Source organism: Acanthisitta chloris, unplaced genomic scaffold, assembly GCF_000695815.1.
Source record: "Acanthisitta chloris isolate BGI_N310 unplaced genomic scaffold, ASM69581v1 scaffold4365, whole genome shotgun sequence".
Classification (NCBI taxonomy): Eukaryota; Metazoa; Chordata; class Aves; order Passeriformes; family Acanthisittidae; genus Acanthisitta; species Acanthisitta chloris.
Genome location: NW_008673048.1, coordinates 1 through 25,239, shown reverse-complemented (window position 1 = coordinate 25,239; position 25,239 = coordinate 1). Strand labels below are relative to the sequence as shown.

The 25,239-nt window shown below is 37.5% G+C and overlaps 1 protein-coding gene across 1 annotated transcript in view; it reads left to right on the top strand.

The window, feature by feature from the left end:
* The window catches only part of UBE3C (ubiquitin protein ligase E3C), a gene marked incomplete at its 3' end in the record, with an annotated part of 48,644 nt that extends 25,069 nt beyond the window's left edge, over positions 1–23,575 (top strand). The window contains exons 11-18 of the mRNA XM_009074746.1: positions 3,721–3,807; positions 4,598–4,755; positions 5,326–5,558; positions 10,726–10,830; positions 14,826–14,913; positions 18,571–18,668; positions 21,146–21,278; positions 23,328–23,575. Coding sequence (XP_009072994.1) covers positions 3,721–3,807; positions 4,598–4,755; positions 5,326–5,558; positions 10,726–10,830; positions 14,826–14,913; positions 18,571–18,668; positions 21,146–21,278; positions 23,328–23,575 — 1,150 coding nt within the window. The remainder of the gene's footprint in view (positions 1–3,720; positions 3,808–4,597; positions 4,756–5,325; positions 5,559–10,725; positions 10,831–14,825; positions 14,914–18,570; positions 18,669–21,145; positions 21,279–23,327) is intronic.
* Positions 23,576–25,239: the final 1,664 nt, after the last annotated feature.

Sequence of the window (25,239 nt, the reverse complement as noted above, 5' to 3'; positions counted from 1 at the left end):
TCGTTATGTACTTACTTTTGGGAGCAGATAATTTAATTTGGTATGATTAAAATTGATACTTAACAGAAATCACTGGAGTGAATTTAACTCTATCATAGCCTGTAGCTGAGGCAATGTGCATTTTGCACTAGAAAGCAGTTTATCCTTTCTGGTAGCAGAAAAATGGTTCTTCTCCCAAACAGCTGTGCTAAATCTTAATATTGCACTTTACAGAAAATCTGTTAATGAATCCATTGCATAAAACATGAGAAATGATTTCATAATAAAGGAGTTGGTGGCATTCAGTGAGATTTTCCAAGAGGTTTTAAAACCCCTAGGTGGAAGGGGTTAAAACCTTAGCCACTTGGTTTGCTTTTAGAATAGTACAAATATTGAAAATGAAACCCTGAGATAGATTATAAAAGTTTACATGAAATTAAATGGTGTCTAATCTTTCTGATTTCTAGCATTTTTGTGGGGTGGGTTTTTTTGGATTTTTTTTTTTTTTTTTTTTTTTTTTTTTTTTTTTTTTTTTTTTTTTTTTTTTTTTTTTTTTTTTTTTTTTTTTTTTTTTTTTTTTTTTTTTTTTTTTTTTTTTTTTTTTTTTTTTTTTTTTTTTTTTGGTTTAGTTTATTTTTTTTTCCTTTTAAGGGAAAAAGTGGTCAAGAATGTTTGGACACTCAGGCTATATTAGCTGATGTCTAAACTTTGTGGATTGATATAGCTTTGTCTTCAGGGTTTATAAATCATTCTGGTAATCTGCAGTTTATCAGGAATGCACTGTGTCATTTTAATGTGGGTCTATCTGAACAGGCTTTTTTAAAGCAGTTCCACATCTTTTCTCTGCCAAAGGAAAAGACCAAATGAGGTAGATTTTGAACTAATTTAATTATAAAAGTTGAGGTGTTTTTACTTTTTAATAATTTTTGTTTGCCTTTTAATGTTTGTTTTTTCTTTTCACTGTGAGGCCGAAAATGTTGACATCTTAGTGCAGCTGATTTCTTTCACTTTTGCTGAGATTTGACTTTTCAAAGCCACTCTTGCATTTTGTGGTGGGTTTCTGGTTTTGTTTGTTTGTTTTGTTGCAGTTGTTATCTTCAGCCTTGAAAACCAGTTTCTGTACTTGAGGTGGGAAGGTAGCAGGTTTTTTTCTGCTGTCTTTACTTCTGCAGTGGATTATATATCAGGTGAATCCAGTGATGCAAAACTTCTGTAGCAAGGCCCAATTCACTGTTCTGTGTTTAGTTTGCAGTTTTATGTTTGTTTCGTGGTAACAGGAGGGAAAGTTTAGAATTGAAACTTTAGAATTGATGAATTCATCTTTTTCATGTTTGTAGGTATTTCCTATTAGCAAAATAGTCTGTATGACATCATCTTCTACCAAATGGGCATTTTGTATTTAACCAGATTTTCAGAAAATGCATTCAGCATTTCTAGAATCAGGCCATGAAATTCAGCAGTTGCTACAATTGACTGTCTGAATCATGAATATGGAATAAAAATGGCTAAAACTTAGGCAAAGGTTGTTATTATAAGCTCTTAAGGTTTGTCCTTTTTTCTCCTTCATTATTGCTGCATATTGCTAGAATGAAAAAATGAATTACATTATGATAGGTTCAGTGTCCATAATGTTTGTTCATTTCTGCTAAAACTATTACATAATTTCCAGGGATGATTGTAAAATTAACAAGTTTTTCGAATTCTGGAAGCTGTTTGAGACGTGAGGGCACTGTGCCAAATTACTTTTCATTTCAAATATTGAGGCTGAAAAGTGAAGGTCACCGAGGAAATTTCTCATTTCCCAAACCAAGACATCTGAGCTATCATTCAGATATTTGAACATTAAAATACACATCCTTAGTCTAAATTAGCCAGGTATAAGAAACCTTGCCTTACATGATAATGCATAATTTTCACCCAAATGTCAAAATAATGTGTCTTTAGAAAGAAGTAAAATTCCCATGTATCAAATTCAGGTTGAATTTTTTTCAAAAATTCCACATAATTAAAGTAGAACTTAATTTTACAATAAAAGTTATCTGAAACTGGCACTAGCTGCAGTTTCTTCAAATTTGGCTTGAACTCGGTAGTGATCACCAATATGAAACTTCTCTGAAATAAGTGAAGCTCCAATTCTTTGTAAAGGTACTGATCTATGTGTTTAAAATTCAAGTTCTTGAAACAAGGAGTGATGCTCCAGCAAAGAAGTTGCTTGTGTTTCATTTTCCCTTCTTCTGCACATCCCCATTGCATTTCCAGAACTCCATGTACCTGTGGAATAATCCTTTCTGGTTAGTGTAGAGTTCTGGCCTTCCTCATGCTGCTTTATCTTTGCCCAGCAGCCTGTCTGTGTGGCAGGATTTTGATTAAGACTAGTGAGTGGGGAGCTGGAGGAAGGGAGTGGCTGTGGGGATGCAGGAGGGAGTTGGCCCTGGTGCAAAGGCAGCAAAAAGAGCAGGCAGTGAGGGAGGACCCAGGGCAGGATGGCACTGTGCAGTACTGGTTTGTGAGTGGGTGTGTGGGTTTTCTTCTGTGGGTTTTGTGTTTTAACATCTTTAAATGATTTGCCACTTCAACCATTCTCAAATGTTTTTATTGATATATTGCTTTTTTCCTTAAATGTATGCTTCCTCTCCGTGTGCCATCTGGCAAATTTTAATTTAACCATGTGGTCCATAATGAATATTGTGTTTTCAGGCAGAGTTAGTCCCTCCTCCCTGCTCCCATTTCCCAGCCTCCTACCTCTTGTATGCTTGGTCACAGAGAATTTTGATGTTGCAAAGCTATTGACCACTGAGAGGAGACATGGACCTGTATCTGTTTTATTTTCTTTATTCTAGTAGTACTTAGGAGACCAAGGAAAGTAGCATTTAGAACGACTAACTGAGTATTGTTCTTCAATATCTGAAAAATGAGTGTTTAGTCAGTGCAATGCTGTTTGGTTTCCTAGAAGACATTGTTTGAAATGATTTTGTCACATATGTTGCTTCCTGCAGGGGGAAAAGAGTATTCTGGGGGAGAAATTTTAATTCCAGCAAGCTTTTTACTTCTCATTTCTATCAAATGTTTATCATGCTGTAATCATATCTGAAATAAAATGGTTAAAGTCAGTCCTGTGTATAACTGACTTGTGAACTTACACGTTTATTTTTACAGGTGTAGAAACAATTTTTTGTCTCAGGCTAAATGAGTGTATATGTAGATGTCCTGGCAGTCATTGTACCATTGATGTTGTTCTCTTTCTGTCTGCCAAGCAGAGTATACCAGTAAAATTGCTGCATAATTTTAAATTGGTAGTTCTGACATCAGTGAAGGTATTTTAATCTACCTCTGGCAAAAATTGCCATGTTTGTTAGTGTCAGAAGAACCACAGAAGTGACCTGTTTACTGGTGTGGTGGTGATTTTCTATATTAGAATTTTAAAAGTCCCAGATAAATAACTCTGAGTATGTGTTCTTTTTATTAATGTGTGTTGAATTCCATGCAAGATTGCACATGTAGGTTTATATTGTATGATTTGTTACTGAGTTAATGAGAGCTGTGTATTTTAGGTATGAGGATTTATATGCTTGGTTTTCAGCTTTTGGGGCTTTCACCAGAGTTGGTTAGAAAAACAATCTTAAAAAATAAAAAGTAAATTATTAATTTTTGAGAAATGCTTGATAGAATAGTCCTTACAGAGACATTCTGTTTTGTGAATACAGTATTTTGGAAGACAATTCATTTGGACTTCTCTTGCAGGCTTCTGTATAGTTTAGCCTTTAATGCCAGATTCCTGAGGCATCTCTGGTATTTGATATCTTCAATGACTACAAGAATGATTACAGGGTATGTACTGTACTGTTTATGAAACTGACTCTTTGTAAAAGTGAAGTATGTCTAGCGAAAGGGGAATGGCACGATTAGAGGTATGGTTACTTCCCTCCTGTGGTTTCATAAAACTGAGCAAAATCTTGAAATTGGACTGTTGTAAATAAAGAAAATGCTTATGATAAGTAAGTTGAATGTTCAAATTGGACTGTTGTAAATAAAGAAAATACTTATTTAAAGTAAGTTGAATGTTTTGTCATTTTTGGAGTACTTAATAGCATTAATGTAACAGTCACTGAAGCCCCCAGTTCTTCATCCCAAGTGTGTGAGTTTTATCTCGCATACTTTGATTAGTCCAGAAACTGATGGTGTCAGAAACATTCCCAGGAGTTGAGGCATGGAACCTACAGATTTGTTCAGTGCTGACTGGCAGATTAGTTACTTGCTTGAAAAGTATCTGCAGTCTGTAATGTTCAGTGCTGACTGGCAGATTAGTTACTCACTCTGCTTTGTACCTTGAAAAGTATCTGCAGTCTGTAATATTTAATGCCAAAGTTTATATGTCATCAAGACACTGAGATATATACGAGTGATATATACTATATACTATACTAGATATATACTAGTGACAAGAACTTGCAATATTAACCTTATTTTGCAAGAATTTGAAATAGTAATTACTTAACTGAAAGTGCCTTGTTACTTTGCTGTAGGAGCTACCATAATATTTTTTTGCTAGAATGCTGAAGGTAATATTTTTGTAGAGTATTTAAGTAACCATCTCTTATATTGAATTTTATATTTCAAGGTCTATGGTGCCACTACTTCAAGTGATTTCAAGAGGCTCTCCAATGTCTTTAGAAGACTCTAGCCGAATTATCCCTCTCTTCTACCTTTTCAGTTCTTTGTTTAGTCATTCACTTATTTCTATTCATGATAATGAATTCTTTGGTGATCCAATAGAAGGTGAGTTGCATGCATACTAAATAGCAGTGCTTTGCAAAATGCTTTTGTGTTAGGTTAGAGTTCCCTGGGCAGTGATTTGCTGATATCTATGAGGAAGGCTCTGCTGGGCTGCCTTGCTGATGGTCCCCTGAGCACTCAGCTGTCAGCTGGCTCTTTCAGGGTGATTGCATTTAGAAAAAAGAGGTAAAAATTGATGGTCTGCACCTTGGGAACCCGTGCTTTACAGGGTCTGATATGGAAGTTCTTAATCATGATAATTTTTAATGAGTTAGTGAAGACAGCGAACTTCTTCTGGACTGAACCTGTAGTCTAATGTAAAAATTTATCATAGCAGGAATCACAAAAGTGAACAAGAGGATATTGTAATTCAAATCTCTGTTACTGCAGACAATTCCACGACTTGATCTCCTTTATAAATGTTTGTTCATTCACTCTTTGGATGATGTTTCGTTTCTCCACCTTTCGATTTTCTGTGTGAATATTAAAGTTTCAATGACATAAGTGTTTTTTTAATAATAGAATGATTAAGAACAAGTCATTTAAGGAAAGTTAAACTTGTGTTTTATGTAGTTGTAGGTCAAAGACAATCATCAATGATGCCTTTTACACTAGAAGAGCTTGTAATACTATCACGCTGCCTTCGAGATGCATGTCTAGGAATCATAAAGTTAGCTTACCCAGAAACAAAGCCAGAGGTTCGTGAGGAATATATTGCAGCATTTAGAAGTGTTGGAGTCACAAAAAATACGGAAATGCAGCAGTGTATACAGACGGAGCAGAAAAGGTGGATTCAGTTATTCAAGGTAAATTGTGCCGATTTTCAGAACATATTGAAATAAAATTTTCAGGCTTCTGCTGAAGGTAGGAGATTAGGTATTTTGTCCCTGCTAATTCTAATGCTGTTGCAACAAGGAGTATGGATTTGGGAAGGTTGCTGTTTGGTGTATGTGCTGAGTAACTCTGAGTAACTAAATTCTGATCACAAATCTTTTTTGCTTCTGTAAACTCTTAATTTACTTGCTTATCTTGCGTATAAAAAAGTGTATAGAATAATGGGATTTAACTTGGACTCTCATTCAGCAGGGTACTTAAGCATGTAGTCATAAGTTTATGTAGATGTGAAATTCTAACTGAATCTTATGATTACTCAGGTACTTCTGTTTTAGAGACTTCACTAAATTAGTACCATGCTGTGTTGGTTTGGTTGGTGTTCTGTTCAAATCTGTTGGTGCTACTCCTTTTGGGTTTGCTGGAATACTAACGGGAAGGCAAATCAGGCTAAGCAAATGTGAACTTAATGTATGTTCCTTCTGGATATCTACCAGTGATAGTTTTATCCATGGCATCCTACCTAAGACATGAGTTAAGAGAAGCTGAAAACGTTGGCAGAAAAAAAACCCCCTAATATAACTGTTGCCGGAAAAAAAAGGAGTGCTTGACTTGTCATGAAAATTCTGCAGCAAACACATCTAGTCAGCTAAAATTGCTCATTAAAGAAGTGGGAGCAGAAGAAATGCATTTTCCAAATTGAATGCTAGATTTACAGTCTGTTTAATACTGGCGACCTCTCGCACACTAATGTTCAGTTGGAGTCATCAGCTGTCCCTTCAGGTCTTTTATCACTGCTTTTGTCAAGCTATCTATTTAATTGAAAGAAGTTAATTGAATGAAAATGATCAACTAAGCTTGTATTAATATTGCTAATGGAACTTTCTTCTTGGCCATGTTTGGAGAAAGATGTCATGCTAGACTTTAGGAAAGGCCCATTAAGGCTTGCACTTAACCTGATGGGCTAATTAAGGAATGCTTATTCATTCTACAAGTCTAAGATAGCCTCTATCCAGCCTATTCTGCCTGATTTTACAACACATTTCACTTATGAGCATAAGCATTAATAGCAGTGAGAGTAACTGATAATGTTTTGATTGCATTGAATACAGTCCTAATGCACCACTGAATTTCTAATTTGCACAGATTGATCTAATATATGTTTGCACAGTTTAATTTAATTACTTGTCTTTAAATTGCCAAATAAACTTTCGATTTAAAGGTCACAAGTGAAAACCCCAATATGTCTATTTTTCTAAGAAACATGGCATGCCAGGGGTACTTTTGTGCATGCAGTTCATATCCTGTAATCTTCTATTTGTTCTCCTTAGTTTGTTGTACTTGGTCTTCGTGTAAGCTGCATAGATTTAAGGTGAATTTGATCATATTTTTGGGAAAGCTGTAAAATCCCAAGTTACTCTGCCCCATTTTGGCAGTCAGGAATAAAACTTGCGGTGCAACTGTCTAAACTCAGTGTACTCTTACTATTTTTAGGAGCCAGGGTTGTCTTCCATTAACTGAATTACAAATGAAAATCTTGAGGGTATCTTGAAGGCTTTGGTTCTACCAAAAAAAAAGAAAATAGTAGCAAAGTTCTCTTGTTTAGTTCTTCAGAAATATTGTTACAGGTAAAAATTGAACACTACTAAGTTCATCTCATCGAGAAGACTACTGTACGTAGCACAGAGTCTTTCCTGAGGACAGCTTCAAATAGCTTCTTGACAGTAAGCTGGCAGCAATACTTTCTTCCAGATCATTAAGTAAAGCTAAAGTAGTTCATCATCAATTTAAGTAGAAAATACTTTTCTTTCTCTTTTGCTTATGTCAAATATATGTATAAAATAGATGAGAAGCTTTTGCAAGCTGCCTGCAGTCAAAAAGGCATGTTCCTTCCTTGTCATCTCTGCTTTTAATTTATCTTTTTCCTTTTTGCTTTGTTTTGCATATTTTCTGTGTGTCTGGTGGCTAATGAAATGCATTCCTATATGTACATAAACATATACATATATATACACACAGAGATACATATATATATATACACACACACATGCAAGTATAGGCCTTACTTCTGCAAGGTAATGGTAAATCTGATAACAGTGAGGCTGCTGGCAGTGCTGTGTGTGTTTGCTAACAGATTGGAGATCTTTGGTAAGATTTACATGTGTAAATGTATTCATCCAACAGAATTCCCCGTTTTTGGCTCAGTATAATACTAAATAGTGTAGTAAACTGTTAAAGATTCCATAGAGAGGTTTAAGTTTGAAAATGGATTTTGTCAGATAAATTATTTCACTACCTTGAGTTAATCCTATGAAATCAAGTTGCTAATTTTCCTGAAATGTAGTATTGAGTGTTACTTGCACTTAGCACTTCATTGGAAAGAAGTCTCCATTTTACTGTCATTTATTGTAGTGCATCTTCCCTATGAGTAAAACACATACTTAGGAAGATTTTTATGAAGGAGTCCTGAGTTGAGGTGACAAGTGTTCTCAGGGCCTGTGCATTCTGCAGAAGGCACTCCAGTCTCACCCACTTTGATTCAGCTTCCTTCAACGTTTCTTTTGCAGCTTGTAAAAGATTTTATTCCCATGATCTTCACATGGATAGTCTTTCTGATTTTATTTTCCTTGTAGAAATATTTATCTGACTTGCAGTGGTGATAGGACTGCAGAGCTTCAGTGATTCATCTAACCTGCACCGAATTTTATAAGGGTGAGGTGATGAAAATTCCTGTGTAATCAGACAGTTCCCTTAATAGCATTCTTTGTTCTGTCTTTATTCAAGATGTTACTTTAAAAACTGGGTGTTAAAAGCTCTTTTGTGTAGCATCTAGACACAGAATCCTTTAGAAAGCCCATTAAACTCCTTGTTACTCTTGACACCTGCCCATTAAGACTGTCTTTTAGCAAGATTATTTCAGAAAAGCTTTGTGTATGTTTTTTTTCCTATTCATTTTTCAAGTGTGGTACTTCTAAGTTGCAAAACAGATGGCTGTTCATTGTAGCAGTGATAACATCTTTTTAGGCTAGTAATTTAATATGCTATTGATTCCTCTTAATTATGTTTTATGTAGTGTTGGGTAAGTTGGTTCTGCTGTGGGCAGAAGGCATGCAACCAAGGATGACAGTTGTGCTTGAGATGGAGTACCTGTTAGCTTGGTATCTCTACTTATTTTTACTTATTTTTTTCTGGATTGGAGGAAATTGCCAAGAAAAATACTAAAATTGCAAAGACACCATAGTGATTGTGATAGCTATTTTTCTGAGCCTCCCAATTTTGTTATGAAGATGTGAATAAGCTAGTTATCTGTGCAGTTTTCTCATTTCCTGGCTGTATGGTGATAATAATAACAGAATTGCCTTTCATAATCTGAGTTCTTTAGGAATGAAAATTGTTATCTGTGCAGTTTTCTCATTTCCTGACTGTATGGTGATAATAATAACAAAATTGCCTTTCATAATCTGAGTTATTTAGGAATGAGAATGAATTAGCATAGTGGTTTAAGCTAATGTGCTTGTGATAGGGTATGCATCATGAGTATGAGTGTATGCACCACCCACCGTGGTTCAGCTGATTAGCAAAAATGTGTCACCCACCGTGGTTCAGCTGATTAGCAAAACTGTGTTGAACCACTGTTACTAGGTGGTTTTCAGGTAAAGGTTTGTATGTTCTTTTTGAAAAGACCTTACTTACATTTTAGTTTGTAAGTAACATGATAATACACTGTACTTACATTTTAGTTTGTAAGTAACATTATGATAATACACTATACATGTGCCTATTAAATTAAAATTACAACAAGCCACTCCACGTTTTTTTAGGACTGTAGGTGCTTTTTGTTCTGTTTTGAACATTTGATAACCATCCTTTATTTGAAAGCACTCTGCTTTTAGCTGTATTTGGGCTAGGTCCTTCTCAGAAGTGGCTGTACTTCCTGTTGGATCCTTCAGTCTTACAGTAGGATTTACTGTAGAGTATAAACAACTGAGCTAGTCACACTAAGGTCTCTTTTAGTAGAGACAAGAACTTGGAGGGTACAGTTAATTTGATAAATTGTCACCTACATCTGGATGAGATGATCTTTATTTCCCTAGCCAGCTTTGAGAGCGCTAACAAGATACTCACTGACAAGAAAAGGAGCCTGTAGTGTCTCTTCAGATGTAGACCTTGAGCCTAAAAATTATCAGCATTTGATTTTTCACAGAGATAATCACCTTTGTGACTGGTGAGGATTGTTAAAATTCCCCTGAGGCACATTTAGCTGGTAGTGCTTTAGTTTGTTAGTGCAGCAATCAGAAGTACTGGTTAATGTTTTATACATTTTTGCTGTTACATTTTGTTGCCAATCTAATCCTTCTGCCTTCTCTACTTTCAGAAAGTTGAAGTTGGCTTTTGTACAGTTTGGCCATTGAGAAGTGCATGAGAGATTCTTCTGCTGGCTGGTTAAGTTTATTGACTATAGGCAGAAATACCCACCGATTATTAGCCGATCCCTCAGATTTTCCTAGTGTGGAGTGATACACACGTGACCTTTGTGTCTTGAGATGGCAAGCAGAAGTTCCATTCTTCTGTGGAACATTTTCCTTGAAAACATGATGCACAGAAGTTTAAGAGTCTCCTTCCTTATGGGCAAAGAAATCAGCTATATTGTTCTGGATCTCAGTTTTGGAATGAGAAGTAGGAAAGAACAGCTATATAGTTCTCTCATCTAAAACATACATCTGTTTATACATTTCATTTCTGAAAACATATATAAGCAAAAAAAAAGAAAAATCTATGTAAAAGAACATTGTATAAGTTACCTGGTTAGGTGTTATTTTCATTAAAAGTGTAATTTAATGTTGGTAATGATTTGTTTAGGTTTCCCTGAACTGGCATCCAACATGTTAGGTGTGCAGTATTACACAGTCCTGTGTAGTCCTGGTTCTTAGGTTTTGGAATGACACTTTAATAAGCCAATTTTTTGGATGACTTACAAGTGAACCATGATTACTTACTTGCAATTTAAGGTATTTAAGGGGAAGTTTTTTAACAATTTCATACATTACTGATTTTTTTGTTTAAAAAATTTTTGCTTGTGGGTTGTGTAATCTCATTCACAGTGCTAAATATATATTGCATGTATGTGTTTCTGACACTTAGGTCATCACAAACTTAGTGAAAATGTTGAAGTCTAGAGATACAAGGAGAAATTTCTGCCCACCAAATCACTGGCTCTCAGAACAGGAAAACATTAAAGCAGATAAGGTAAGAGTCATGTCCTTTTCCAGAAAGCTTTACAAGTGCCAGGGTTTCAGTGATGAAGTGTTTGATTCCTGACAGGTTCAGTGATGTTGGTATTGCAGAGATTGTGTGATTTGAAACCTTGAGTAATGTTGCTTTTCTCTTATGTAAAAGTCTTGGACTTTCTAACTTTCATGTTAAATCCCATTTGCAATTCATAAAGTGGAACTTGCTGTACAGTGCAACAGTGTAAGTAATTTGCATCTATAGCAGAGGAGAACTGAAAATTAAGTAGCATTTTATTGTATTTTTCATAGTAAAAATGCTATATATCGAACACACATAATTTATATGTGTCCCTTTTCCGGGTTAAGTAAAGGTGGCCTGTCCACCTTGGTCAAAATTGGTAAATTTTGTCCAAATTAGTAGAACGTGACACGTCATGGAGTTGTCCCCACCTACTACCCCTCTCCACCAGTCTTTATTAAGTAACCAAATAATTTACAATACAGATGTTACAATAATAGATGGAATCTACAAATTACCAGGTATGTTAACTACAATGCTGGTCTTACTAGCAAATAGATGTACAATGTCTACTGATGAAAACAAAGCACTGGAGACCAGAGTATGGGCAGTCCTTTTCTGCTGGAAGGTGGATAATCCCAAGGTTTGTGGGAGTTCATCATTACCTTGAATCCATTTTCCACATGCACCAAGAGGGAAGCCGAAGAACATGATATCTGTTGTGTTGGTACTTTCTTGGATCTGGGGTCGAAGATGTTGGTGTTTTTCGACTTCTTCTCTCGCTGCCTCTGCCAAGGTGGAATCTTTACTCTCGTACCTCACTTTAATGTCAACCACTTGATTCTCTTTGATGAAAACCAAGTCTAGCTTATATAAATTATTTTGGTCATCCTTGATGTTTGGTTCTTGGATGACCACCCAGTCCTTTTTCTTTGCTTCTTCTAGTAGAATTTGACAGAGTTGGTTGTGTCTCTTTATACGGGCTCCTTGGACTGCAGGACAGTACCCTATGATGTGGGCACTGGATTCGTTGTCAGCCTGGCTGTGCCTGCAGGATTGGATATAAGAATCTTGTCTGCTCCTTACCAGGAATTCTCGATGGGGGTAGACGTTGTCTCTAAGTTGGAGTGCAGTAATGATCTTTCTATGAGGTACGCTACGGTAGTGTTTGAGCCAGTAGTTGCTGATGTCATCTTTCTCAAAGTTGGAAATACAATGGCCCTGGGATATCAATCTTTTCCAGTTGTTAAATTCTACCTTCCTCCAGTTGCAAGGTCTCGGAAAACAGATCTTTGGAGCGGAGGCCTCCCATTCCGATTCTGGTGCGTCCTCACCCCGATCAGAAAATATTAGAACTGTACTTGGGTCCCAGATCAATGGAATCTTGTCTTTATCCCCTCCAGCTTTTACCCATAGTTCCTTACACTCCTTCTCAATACCCTGTTCTTTAAGCACAGCTTTGATGGTATCGTCGAAGGACCGTGCAAGTCTGTGCAGCCTCTGAGCTTGCACACTGGCTATAAGTCCCATCAGTCTAATAATTCCTAACCCGCCGTCTCTCGTGTTGGAATATAAGAGACAGTTGCAGGTGCACGATGGTTGGTGCAGCCACTCCTTGACGTCAGTCCTTATTTCCTCATCAAGGCACTCGAGAAATCTTGCCTTCATGTCTGCCTGGTCTGCCAGATATATTATTCTGGGAATTGTATACGTTTTCAAGATGTTGACGTTCTGCATTGGTTTCAATTCAGCTCTTCCTATCCAATGGAGCCAATCTTCTCGTTTCGATGTTTTTTTGGGCTTTGTAATGCCCACCCAGGGGTCGATGTTAAGACCCAGATATTTCTCGGGGCTCCCGGGATCAATCATGTTCTGGGGGTGCCGCTGACCGTCCAAGGTTGGCAGTCATTGATGACATACAGATCTTTCGTGGGCTTGATGGAAAAGCCGTGGCACTTATCTCCCTGTGTCTTGAGTCCGGTAAGATGGCAAAAGGACTCAAGAATCCTGATGGTATAATCCATGCCATCCCAGGAGTCACTCAGCATAACCAGGTCTCATCCACAAAGGCCATTACTGTTACGGACTGTCCACAGTACTGGACCCCTTTCCCTTTCTCTTGCAACTTACACAGTAGAGGGTCCAGAGCTAAGCTGAACAAAATCGGAGACATCGGATCACCTTTTTTCACCCCAGTCTGAATTTGGATTGGGTCTGTCTGCCCATTCTTCAGGTTAATAATTGTACAGATGTCTTTGTACGTGTTCGTGATCAGGGCGATAATATGTTGGTCCACTCCCTTTTGTCGGAGAGCCATAATGATGTGGTCATGGCTCACCGTGTCGAAGGCCTTCGCAGTGTCCACAAATACAACACACGTTTCGCGATGCTCCTCCTTCGCATGCCAGAGCAAGAGATGTAACAGCTTCGGGTTCTCGGAGCATCCGGGTGATCTGATGAAACCCCTCTGCCTTGGGTTACTGGGGCATGCACTGCTCAGCCTGAATGTTACAATCCTTGAGAACAGTCTCAAGATAGTAGACCTGATGGTAATAGGCCACCAGTTGTTAATATCCATCTGGCTGTTGGGTCGCGCTGATTTTGGTATTAAGACAGTCCGGCATCCTCTCACCGTGTCCAGTATTGCTCCAGCGACCAACCAAAGACTGAAGATTTCCATCAGCTGGGAGCAGTTGGGGTCCATCTTAATGATGTCTCTCAAACTGATCCCATTGGGCCCTGGAGTGGAGTTCTTACTCATCTCTTTAATGTTTTTGGAAATCTCCTTGGCCGTGATCATGGTGTGGAAGGCTTGGTTGTTAGCTTGACCGGAAGAACAGAAATTGCCGAGTCCCTTGAATGTACTCTCCGACTCTCTTGACTTGAAAACGGTGTAAACCTCGTTGAGGGGGATGCCACACTTGAGGGCCTCCATGTCATCCAGTATGATACTGGCTAGTTTCCCTTTGCCAAGATAAAACAGCCGCTGGAAGCATAGATACTGCCCTCGGTTCTTGGCCCTCCTCTTCATCCACTCAGAGTGTCAGACAGAGAAGGGCAGTCAGATCTCGAGCGCTTCTTCTCCTGACGACCCTTCCCTGTGCCCACTGTCAGCCGCAGGCGTGCATAGCAGTCATTGACTGCCTCATTAACCATTGATGTTGCCTTATTCTGATCTTCCAGGATCATTGCAAAAGTCCCCTGAAGAATGGGCAAAGTAAAAGAATTGCTCTTTAGTGGAGGAAATGCCCTCAAAATTCTCTGCCAAAATGGAAGAAAATTCAGTAGTATTTTTTGTACTTACTTCACCTAGAAATTACTATTTTTCTAGGAGCTTTTGAAAAAAAATGACATTGTTTGATCTTTATAAGTGTGTGTGTGTGTGTGTGTGTGTAAAAGAAAGAATTAATATGAACATGCAAGTTGTGACATCATTGAGTCATTGAAAACTTGGATTTTAGGAGGCTAGTTACACCTCAGACTACCTTGCACCATTTGATGTCTTATTGGTTGGAAGCTCTGCACAGAATAGTTAAGAGTGAATTTTTTTGTTTGTTTCTGATGATTGCACGTTTGTGTTCCTTATGTTTAAGATTACCATTTCTCTGTGTGAAGAGTTCTTTATAATTCATAGGAAATAGTGCCTAGCACACCCTAGGAAGGGTGGTAGTAGTCTTAAACTGTGATAATAACCTGATTCTCGATACAAAGTAAACAGAATTTGACATCTCAAAATTCAAACTCAAATTCTCTAGTATCTTAAGTACCAAAATTTATTGTAACTTTGAGTGGTATTCTTGAATGATACATGGACTTTTTATTATATACTTTGCAGCTCAGCTTTAAGGCACAAGTGTAAGGAGGAGTAATTAGAAATGTAGATATTTGAGCATTCAGACAGGCTCTTGGATGTGACAATTATATGTATTTACTGTGTAATAGTAAATTGTAAGGAGTAATTAGATAATATTTAAAATACTGTTAATTATTAGGTCACACAGCTGTATGTGCCATCCGCCAGACATGTCTGGAGAGTTAGAAGAATGGGAAGAATAGGACCACTACAGTCTACTTTGGATGGTAAGATACTGTTTTTTCTTTTGGAAATCCAAGTAACAGTTTGCCTTATGCAAAGAAAGTCTTCCTTTTCTAGAGCTCAGTTGAGTATTTTGTACTAAAGTCTTGGTAGGCAAAAGCAATGCGGTTTGTAATAGTTTTGTTTCAGGTATTTTAAAAAATTGTATATTTGTGTACACGTGTATATCTTTTAGCATATTTAATTTAATAACAGCTTTACTCAAGATTCTGCTGGCATTCGTGAGGGGAAATGATGGGGTAGACAAATGATATTTTTGAAAAATATACGTATTAATATGTATAAAAAGTAGTTGCATAAGAGAAAATGAATACTGTTCCAGAACATGTAGAGCATTGAGGTTTTGCCTTTACTGTATGCTAGAAAGAATCATCTTCATTATATGTGAAAGTGTAACAAACAAGCTTTACATGTTAAATATTAATTGCTGTTTATAAGTATCGTCTCTAATTAGATAAGGCAGAAATTTAACTGCTTGAATTACTCGAAATGTCTGGATTGTATGGGACTTCCAGAGAAAGATGAGAGAATTGGACCAACTTAGCCATCAGGGTAAATTTGCAATAGTTAGTTGTGCTGATGTACTTTCTCATGTACACAGGCTGTTTCTTTCAGCTTTTCATACATTTTTAGGTTCAGTTTTCTAAAATTTTACCTTGCTATGCTCAGGTGAAATAATCGTTAAATCACTAACACTTGTGCAGGTTTAATAATGAATTACAAATGGGGCCTTTAAGCAGCAAAATGACTCATCTACAAGAGTCTTTGAATGCTGCTATAGTTTGTCCAAGGCTGAAACTGAAGGACTTCTTATAATGATACTTTTTATTTGAGTAGCTGTGATGGCATAAGTATGATACCATGAGTAGCTATGATGGCATGAGAAGCATCTCCCCTCTGAGGACAGACTGAGGAAGTTGAGCCTACAAGGGATTTGATGATAGGACAGGGAGTAATGGGTTCAAGTTGAAGGAGGGGAAATTTAGGCTAAATTGTGAAGGGTGGTGAGGCACTGGCACAGGTTGCCCAGGGAAGTAGTGGCTGCCCCAGCCCTGGCAGTGTTCAAGGCCAGGCTGGATGAGGCCTTGAGTATCCTGGTCTAGTGGGGAGGTGTCCCTGCCCAGGGCAGGTAGAGTTGGGACTAGGTGATCCATAAGGTCAATTCCAACCCCTAAAATTCTATGATTCTATGAAGTTTACTTGGATTATGTTATTGGTGTAGTTGCCAGATAACAATTGGTTAGTCCAGTGTAAATACTCCTCAGGACTTTGTGGGGTTTTTTCACTTTAGTTTCTTTCTTAGGAAATCACTTATTTTAATTGATTGATGATATAAAGTTTTAAAAGCAGGTGTTTTCAGCAAAAATTGCCAGGCCTCAAGCAACCCTGTATGTATACCTTACAGACTCCACATCAGCAATTCTTGTTTCCTCCATTGACCTAAATGACTCTTGACAGCTGTATATATACTGGCTTGATGTTCTCCCCTGTCAGACCTGTTCTACATTTGTTACTTCCAGATTCTCCTGGTACTAGCCTCCTTCCCCTCATATATACAATATCTTGAGCTCTCTGCCTTGCCTTCCTTCCCAGAATAGCACCAGTTCCCTCCATTAGTTGCCTTGGTCAGGGCTGTTGGTGGCTAAGGAATGCACATGCTGTGGTTGGTGTGAAGCAACTGGGCCCTCATTTTCCTGGCTGGTTATCAAACAAGGTGACACAGTGAACACAGCAGATAACTGAGATCTCCTTGCTTATTCTGTGTTCAAATCACTGTAGGAATTTCTCTTTTCTGTCCAGATGAAAATTTTCACAGTACTTGCTATTTTTCAATCTCCTATCCTCTGTCAAAGTTCATCTGATTAGCTCAAAAGATGTGTTGGAGGCAAGATGGTGAGGAAAGATGCCACAGTGTGTTCATGCAAACCTTGTTTTCACATGAAATCAGGCTAAAAAAAAAGGTGCTGTCAACATGAATGTGTGAAAACAAGCAGGTAATGATGTGCACATGACTTGTTTAATCCCTCTTGACTCAGTATGGGTTAAAGCCAATTAGCATGAAAGTACTGCTGAATCACATATGGTCATGTTTATTTGTGCTTTTTCATTTACTTAAATGGCAGACTCGTGAGTTCTAAATGCCCTCTATTGATGACTCCATCCCATATTTCTCTTTAAAGAAAGGAGTCGTGATGGAGAAATGCAGATAAAATTGACTAATTGACTGAAATAATTGAACTGTCCAAGTCATGTAGTAGTTTACCTTTGCTGTACATGCACTTTTTATTTAAAATGCTTTTAACTGTTAGCTTAATAGGCTGCATACATTGACTTTAATTAAAAATGTTTACTAAGTAAACTAAGGGTAATCACAGATAAGCATTTTATCAGAAATTCCTAAGGCCTGCAACGTTGAAACCTGCCCCAAATGAATATACATCAAGTATAGTGATGTTTTGGGTCATGTCCTGTTAAATTGGTGCTTAAAATATCCCTACTGAAAGTGCTTTGGGAAGTTGAAAAAGAAAAAAAGAAAATCAAAGTGATGTCCAGTTGCAGAAGGGCAGGAAGATGCTTGTCACCTGGGTAGGAGCCAAAGGAAAAAACTTGGAACTGTCATTATAAACCTCTAGACTGGGTAGTGACATGAAGCATTTACTTATTTTATACTACAGTCTATGAATAGTCAAGGCTGTGGAGTCTTTTCTCAGTAAGGTGGTTATTAAACATGAAAACAAAACAACTATGGAACTGTGGGTATTGTTTCCTCTGTAGACTGAAGCTAGGTGGACCCTTAACCACACTGTCTAGTCAGTGAGCAATACTGTATTTTTTTCTGCAGTTAATGAACTTACAGTCAGATATGTGCTCAGCAGCTGAGTTTCCTCCCATGAAGGTAGAGCAGGATTGTAATTTCGACTGTGCATCACCCAAAGTTGAGTTGTTTCCTGGAAACATCCTCTGTGGCTGTAAGAGGGCTCAAAAGAGCTGGACAGTAGCTTGGGAACTGCATGTGAGCGAGCCTCTTTGTTGTGGCTTCTTAAATTCTACTCTAATAATTTTTTCTTAAGTACATTGTACAATTTCTTGGTATTTCCAGTATTTCTGCAGTGACTGGGATTTAGTGTGCTCACTGCGACCTTGCCATTGAAATAAATGTTACCTTTCTTCTACCATTTCATTAGACATGGTGTAAATCTTAGTTTTTCTGTGTAAAATGATTTGGAAGTAGATGGTATAATTGAAAGCACGGTAACTTTAAACTATTTTGTTCATGGGGATGGGAATAGTGTGTATTCCAGAGATGATCATTCTAAATGCTTTTAATTTGTCTTCAGTAATGTATTTTTCTTAAAAAGTTCAAATGTCAATATTAAGAATTTTTTTAATAAAATGAAGATGTACAGAAGTACTTATTTTTGTAGGCAGTTTGTTTTCAGTGTCTTTTTACTGCTTATATTTCTGTCTACCTGTAGCAGCTAATGTTTAAAGAAAGGTAAGGCTCTGTGTGACTGTATAGTAAATAAACTATTTAAATGTTGCATTTTTATATAAAGTAAATCGAGTCCCTTGTTACAAGATAAACTGTTAAAAAAAATGTTCTTTCCAAAATTTTTTTTAATTATCTTTTCCATTTTAAGTGGGTTTGGAACCAGCACCTCTTTCTGTATCTGAAGAACGACAACTTGCAATTCTGACAGAGCTACCATTTGTAGTTCCTTTTGAAGAAAGAGTAAAGGTACCTAATTTCTGGTTTAATATATTATTACATTTTGAGCTTTTTGGTTTGATATATGTAAAAAGGATACTTAGTGAAGTAGAAACTGGATTGATTCCCTGCAGAAGGATGTCACAGTCTGTATTGTTTTTCTTCAATACTCGTGTAGCAACTGAACACTGGAAGTTAATTGCTTTTCTCTTATTTTACTCGTTGTATTGCCCTTTATAATAATTGCATTAGGATTAGGAACGTGTATTCCAAGGCACATGAGACCAGTTGCAGTCGAGTCAGGGATTGAGCTACATGGTTGCACCCTCTTGTGGTAGCAGAGCACTGATGAGTTTTGTGTCTGTAACAAACACGTCAAGGTTGTGTCTGGAGTCTTTTGAGCAGTCAGTGGGTGGATTTGCTCAGAATGAGACGATGTATGTCCATTTTGGGAAAATAATGCCTTGAGGTTAAGTTTGTGCATTCATAGCTGAATAGCTGAGCTTTATAATAGAGTATGTAGCTCTAAAACTTGCAAGATTCTTGAATTGTTGGATGTGCCTTTGAATGTTTTCTGTATTTTGCATGTCATTGTTCTGTTGCCTACTTCAGTTTGCAGCATGTATTTTTAAAACTTGTATTCTGTTATATACACTTTTAAAAACTGGTTTTGCTGTCAACAACAAAATTACTTGTATCAGTTATTTAAAAGCTGCTCCCTGAATTCTCTTGGAAAGAGTAAGTTGCAAGACACCAAGGGAATGAAGAATAATTTCATAGGGAAAATTAGTCTGCATTTGTCAAAAAAGACAGTGACAGCTTCAGTAGGACATGAGTGGTTTTCTTACAGGCTTCTGCAAAACCGATGTTCCAACAAGACATCTTAGGCTTCTGCAAAACCGATGTTCCAACAAAACATCTTAATACTGCATGGCTATATTGCACTAGGATTACAGAGAAACAATTGGAAGTGACCTCAAGCAGGGATCTCTGTGTCATGACTTAGTCACTGTCTACAACCTCTGGACTTAAAGCTGTGTTATTTCTGGAGTTCATAAAACCTTGTTTGTTGCAGTTGGAATTCATTAAACTGTGTTTGGTTTTATCACAAAACCTGCAATAATAATTGCATCAGAGCCTGGAGAGAAGGATAAAGCTATAGACTGAACTTGTAATAGTTCAAAGAGGAGATTTGCTTATACTGCATTTTGGACTCAGTATGGGTAGTCCTTTCTGTGTAACAGTGGGAGTCAACATTCCTTTGGAGTCTCCCATTGCCTATACAAAGCAATATGGTGAGCATATTCTCATGCCTTGTGCATAGAAAGAAGGTACCTGTGGCTGTGTCTTGGTAGTGTAAAACTGTAGAAAAATTTAAATCAGAGAGACCTCTGGAGGTACTCTAGTCTACAGCCTTCCTCATAGAGGAATAACTTCAGAGTTGGATCAGGGTGTGCAAGGACTTGCCCAGATGAGTTTTGACTATCTCCACTAGCAACAGGCCATAGGAACAGTAGATTTGAGACCTTAGCCTAGCTTTGTCTTCTGTGGTCAGATTTTTTCTTTCATGGTAAATAAGAATAAAACATCCCTGCAGACTCTTAAGTGGTCTGAGATATTATTGGGAGATTACATCCCTTGGAAAATGTGGTAGACTATTTATTGAATATGGGAATGATGCCAAGAGAGAATACAGTAAACATACACTCCCTGGATTGAGGGAATATGACTCTACATTAGGCAACGCCTTCCCATGCTCCGTCTTGGCACAGAAGAACAGTTAGCTGCAGTTACTCTTCAGGTGAACCATAACAGGTCCCTGCACTGAAGACTTGAAAAGGACATGATGAAGGTCAATTTGTACTTCACCAGACATATATTTTTGGGATTGGTATGGTGCTCTGGTTCTTTGTTTAATTTGGCAGTGATATCCGTGGTTTTGCTTTCCATTATTTGCTCACTGCTAGTGAGAGGGGAACTGATGCCTAACTTCATGTTCCTGGGTATGTTCCTCAGCATTAAAACAGCAACAAATTATTTACTAGTATTGAGGATAGCCTCTCTGTCTGCAAAACACTCATGTGACTTTTTGCCTTTCTTTGTGAATACTTTGCATTTCAGAACTCTGAAAGTTAGGGAGAGGTAACTGGAGTCACTGGCAGAATGTCTGTAGATGTGCCTCTTTATGTAGAAAGAACTGAGGAGGACATCTTAGCACAAAAAAGTTTTTTTGCATGTCTGTCTCCTCTCCTTCCCTTCCCTGAGACATGGCTGTGTATTAAGTTTCTGCAGCTCAATGAGAGAGAAGACAGATCACTTGAAAGTGAGTGCCAGAAGCAGCTCAAAGACAGTAACAGTAGTGAATAACATTTCTCATTGAGTATTTAGGTCCTTGAAAGTGAGTGCCAGAAGCAGCTCAGAGACAGTAACAGTAGTGAATAACCATTTCTCATTGAGTACTTAGATTTGCACAATGACATGATTGCTCTTTTCACTCACCTTAACAGATTTTTCAAAGACTGATCTATGCTGATAAACAAGAAGTTCAAGGAGATGGACCATTTTTGGATGGAATTAATGTCACTATCAGAAGAAATTATATTTATGAAGATGCTTATGATAAACTTTCTCCTGAGAATGGTAGGTTTACAATTAAGTTATCAGCGTGTTCGTAACACTTAACTGTTCTTACCATGTAGTTACATATTTGCTTACTTGACTAGTATGTTATAGGTACATCAGCTCTGAGGTGGGAACATTCCTAAAAAGTTAAATTTCCTCAATTTTACGTAAGTAATTCTCACCCACATTCTTTCTGGTTATTGCAGTCTCATTCTCTTTAACAGAGCCTTCCTTAGTTCCAACCTACTTTTATGGGGCTTTTCTTCCCATTTACTTGTCCAAATAACTGTACTTTGTGCATTTGTGTATTCATTAGATAATATCTACTTTGGTAATCTCTGCCAACAAATATATCTGGACTGAACAGGATTTGCTAGGTACAATGTGGCTGATAAGGATAGTGCAGGGCACTATGTAGTGCTATAAATTTTACTACATTAAATTAAATCATACTGTAGTGTGAATTTGTATGAGAGTGGCTACTCTAGAAGCCAAAATTTCTGTGTACATAAAGCCTGCCAGAATTACGTTATATGGAATTTTTGCATATAAAAAGAGTATTTGTCAAAATACTTGAGGTTTGCCATGTGTCTCTCACTTGTGCCACATATGTTCCCTCCTGGAGAGCTGCCTAGCTAGAGAGGTGGGAGGAGTGTAGGTATTTTTGGTTTCTATAAAATTACTGGAGATCATACATTTTCTTAATTTCCTTTATTGTGGTAGAATTAAAGGTCCCTTTTGATTTACAGATAGGATTTTGTATTTCAATGCCCGTGTTTTGTTTGTGACTACCTAAAAATGATGCATTTAGACTAATTATTTTATTATATTTTAAATCAAATACAAATTAAGTTCTATTTCTTGGAAAGTTTTAAAGCCTTATGTAAAGAGACATCACTATAACTGTCTTGAAATGCTATGTGCAATTGGCTGCTTAGCCCTTCCCTGGTGGTTGTGAATAGTTTTGTCATCCTGAGTTCAGTGTGAGGTTTCTTAGAAAGATGAAATGGAATTGGAAAACAGCACTGTACTCAGCACTGGTGAGGTCACACCTCAAATCTTGTGTAGTTCTGGGCCCCTCATGACAAGAAAGGCATTGAGATGCTGCAGTGAGTCCAAAGGGCAGCTGGTGAGGTCACACCTCAAATCTTGTGTAGTTCTGGGCCCCTCATGACAAGAAAGGCATTGAGATGCTGCAGTGAGTCCAAAGGGCAGTGGAGCTAGTGAAGGGTCTGGAGCACAAGTCCTCTGAGGAGTGATGAGGAGGCTGGGGGTGTTTAGCCTGGAGAAAAGGAGACTCAGGGGAGACCTTATTACTCCATACAACTACCTGAAAGCAGATTGTATTGAGGTGAGGATTGGTCCCTTCTCCCAGGTAACAAGTGACAGGATGAGAGGGAATGACAGGAAGTTATGCCAGGGGAGGTTTAGATTGAATATTAAGAATTATTTTTTTTCACTAAAGAAGTTGTATATCCAGAGGTTGAATAGGCTGTCTAGTGAAGTGATGGAGTCACCATCTCTGGAAGTGTTCAGAAAACATGAGGATGTAACACTTAAAAACATAGTTTAATGGTGATTGTGGTGGTAGGTTGATGGTTGGACTCAATGATCTTAAAGGTCTTTTCCAACCTTAATGATTCTATGATTCTATATATGCAGTGCTACCTAGTACTGCACTCACACAGAGCTAGAGCTGATTAGAATCAGTGCAGTGCTTATTGATTCAGACAGGAGAAAGCTGAAAATTGTACTCACAGTATCTTACATAAATAGAATTTTCAAATTGTTTTGGGGCTTCTTTTGAAAATTTTCTATGATTTTTTTCTCTCCCCCCACCTAGTGCCATTCCATTCCTTCTTTTGATGACTCATAAAACAAGACTCACTTTCCTGTGAGCTTCACAAACTGAATATTCCAAAATTCAAGACTGTATTAGACTTTTGCTGCTATTTACTAATTCAGTTTTTGGTATAACATTAGGTGTATGTGTAGCTGCATGTGTTTTTATCCAAACAAAATGGAAGCAGATGGTGGCATTTGAGTTTGTCTCTTCTTTCTCTGCAGAACCTGACCTAAAAAAGCGAATTCGTGTTCACTTACTTAATGCTCATGGCCTGGATGAAGCTGGTATTGATGGTGGTGGAATTTTCAGAGAATTTCTGAATGAACTACTTAAATCAGGATTTAACCCTAACCAGGGATTTTTTAAGACCACCAATGAGGGGCTTCTTTACCCTAACCCTGCTGCACAGATGCTCGTTGGAGACTCCTATGCTCGACATTACTACTTTCTTGGAAGAATGCTTGGAAAGGTAAAAACTGTTGTATAATATAAAGCTATAGCAGTACTGTAATTACTCAGTTGTGGTTTTTTCTATTTAAATATGGGTAGATGGGAAAAAATAATTATTTTTCTAGACTTGTGGAAAAATAACTTTCCTATGTGTGCTGGTTTTAACCGGGATGGAGTTCATTTTCTCAGTAGCTAGTGTAGTGCAGTGTTTGGATTCAGAGTGAGAATACTGTTGATAGCAGTGATGTTTTGGTTTCTGCTGTTATGTTTATCCTAAATCAAGGACATTTTCTTTCTTGTGTCTCATGCTCTGCCGGTGAGAAGATACACAAGAAACTGGGAGGGAGCATAGCTGGGACAGGTGACCTGAACTAGCCAAAGGGATATTCCAGCCCATGGCACCTCATGCCCAGTCTATCAGCAGAAGGGCTGATCCAGGGGGAGGGATGGGGTTGTGTCAGTCCACAGGTGCTGAGCAATTGGATTGTGCATCACTGGTTTTGTTCTTTTTATTATCCATTAGCATTTTAGCTCATTCTGCTCTTTATTATTATTAAACTGTTCTTATCTCAACCTACGTATTTTACTTTATTTTTTCTCCTCCCCATTCCTCTGGGTTGGGAGGGAAGAGAGGGGAGGAGAGAGTGTGAGTGGCTGAGTGGTTCTTGGCTGCTGGCTGAGGTTAAACCATGACACTGTGTTAGGTCTGAACATTATTTCTACCTATCACATAAATTTCTGATTTATTTTAGTAAGTTGTATACTTCAGAAGTACAGAGAATTTGTGATACCCTGACTGCCAGTTGGGCAAAGTGTGCTTATATTTGCTTCTATGGATATCCTCTTCCTTAAAGTTCAGTTGATTGAAGCCAGTGGACCTGTTCTGCTTATGGTGATTTCTAACCTGAAGCTTTTTGGAATATGACTGCAGTTGCATTTTCATCCTTTGGAATATATGAAATTAATATTTTAAACAGTTTCTAGTTGTATGAGGTATACAGTTCTTGCTAGCATTTAAAATTTGCCATCAGCATTTTCTATACTTAAGAGCCACATGCAAATTAATTTTTACATATTCTATTTGATGTTTTGTACATTTTGAATGTTTCTTGAGTTTTACTCTTGATATTTTGGTGATGTGAATGTTCAAAGACTAATAGATGCTTATTGAGATAGTTGAAAAATGAAGGGGGAAAAAAAACAGAAACCATTACAAACATTAATTACATTCAATTTCCTTTTATGATCAGGTTTAGTACTGAGGCTAATTTTTAAGCCCTTGAAATAATTTTTGCTAAGCTAATAATTGTGACACAAAGTTTGGAATACAAATTGCATTTCAGAGAAAAAAAATTTATTGATTGCTGCTTAGGTATCTTAAAACTGTAGGTACTTAAGATGTAAAAGTCCTGTTTAGCTGCCTGAATTATCTGGAGGCCAAAATCCTGCTGACTCGGAATGAGATTTAGCATGCAGTTGGATGTTTTGTAGTGTAGCTGGAAGCAGTTTAAGAGGATGTTGTTGGCAGACTTGAGTTGTTCAAACAGTGCCGTTCTTGAGAGTTGCCAGTCAACTGATTTAGATTAAACTGCCACTTGGTAAGCAAATTCTCTGCTAATGCTTCCTGGCTATTGTCAGATTCAAACTTGTTAAATAATCATCGAATCATAGAATCAGCTGGGT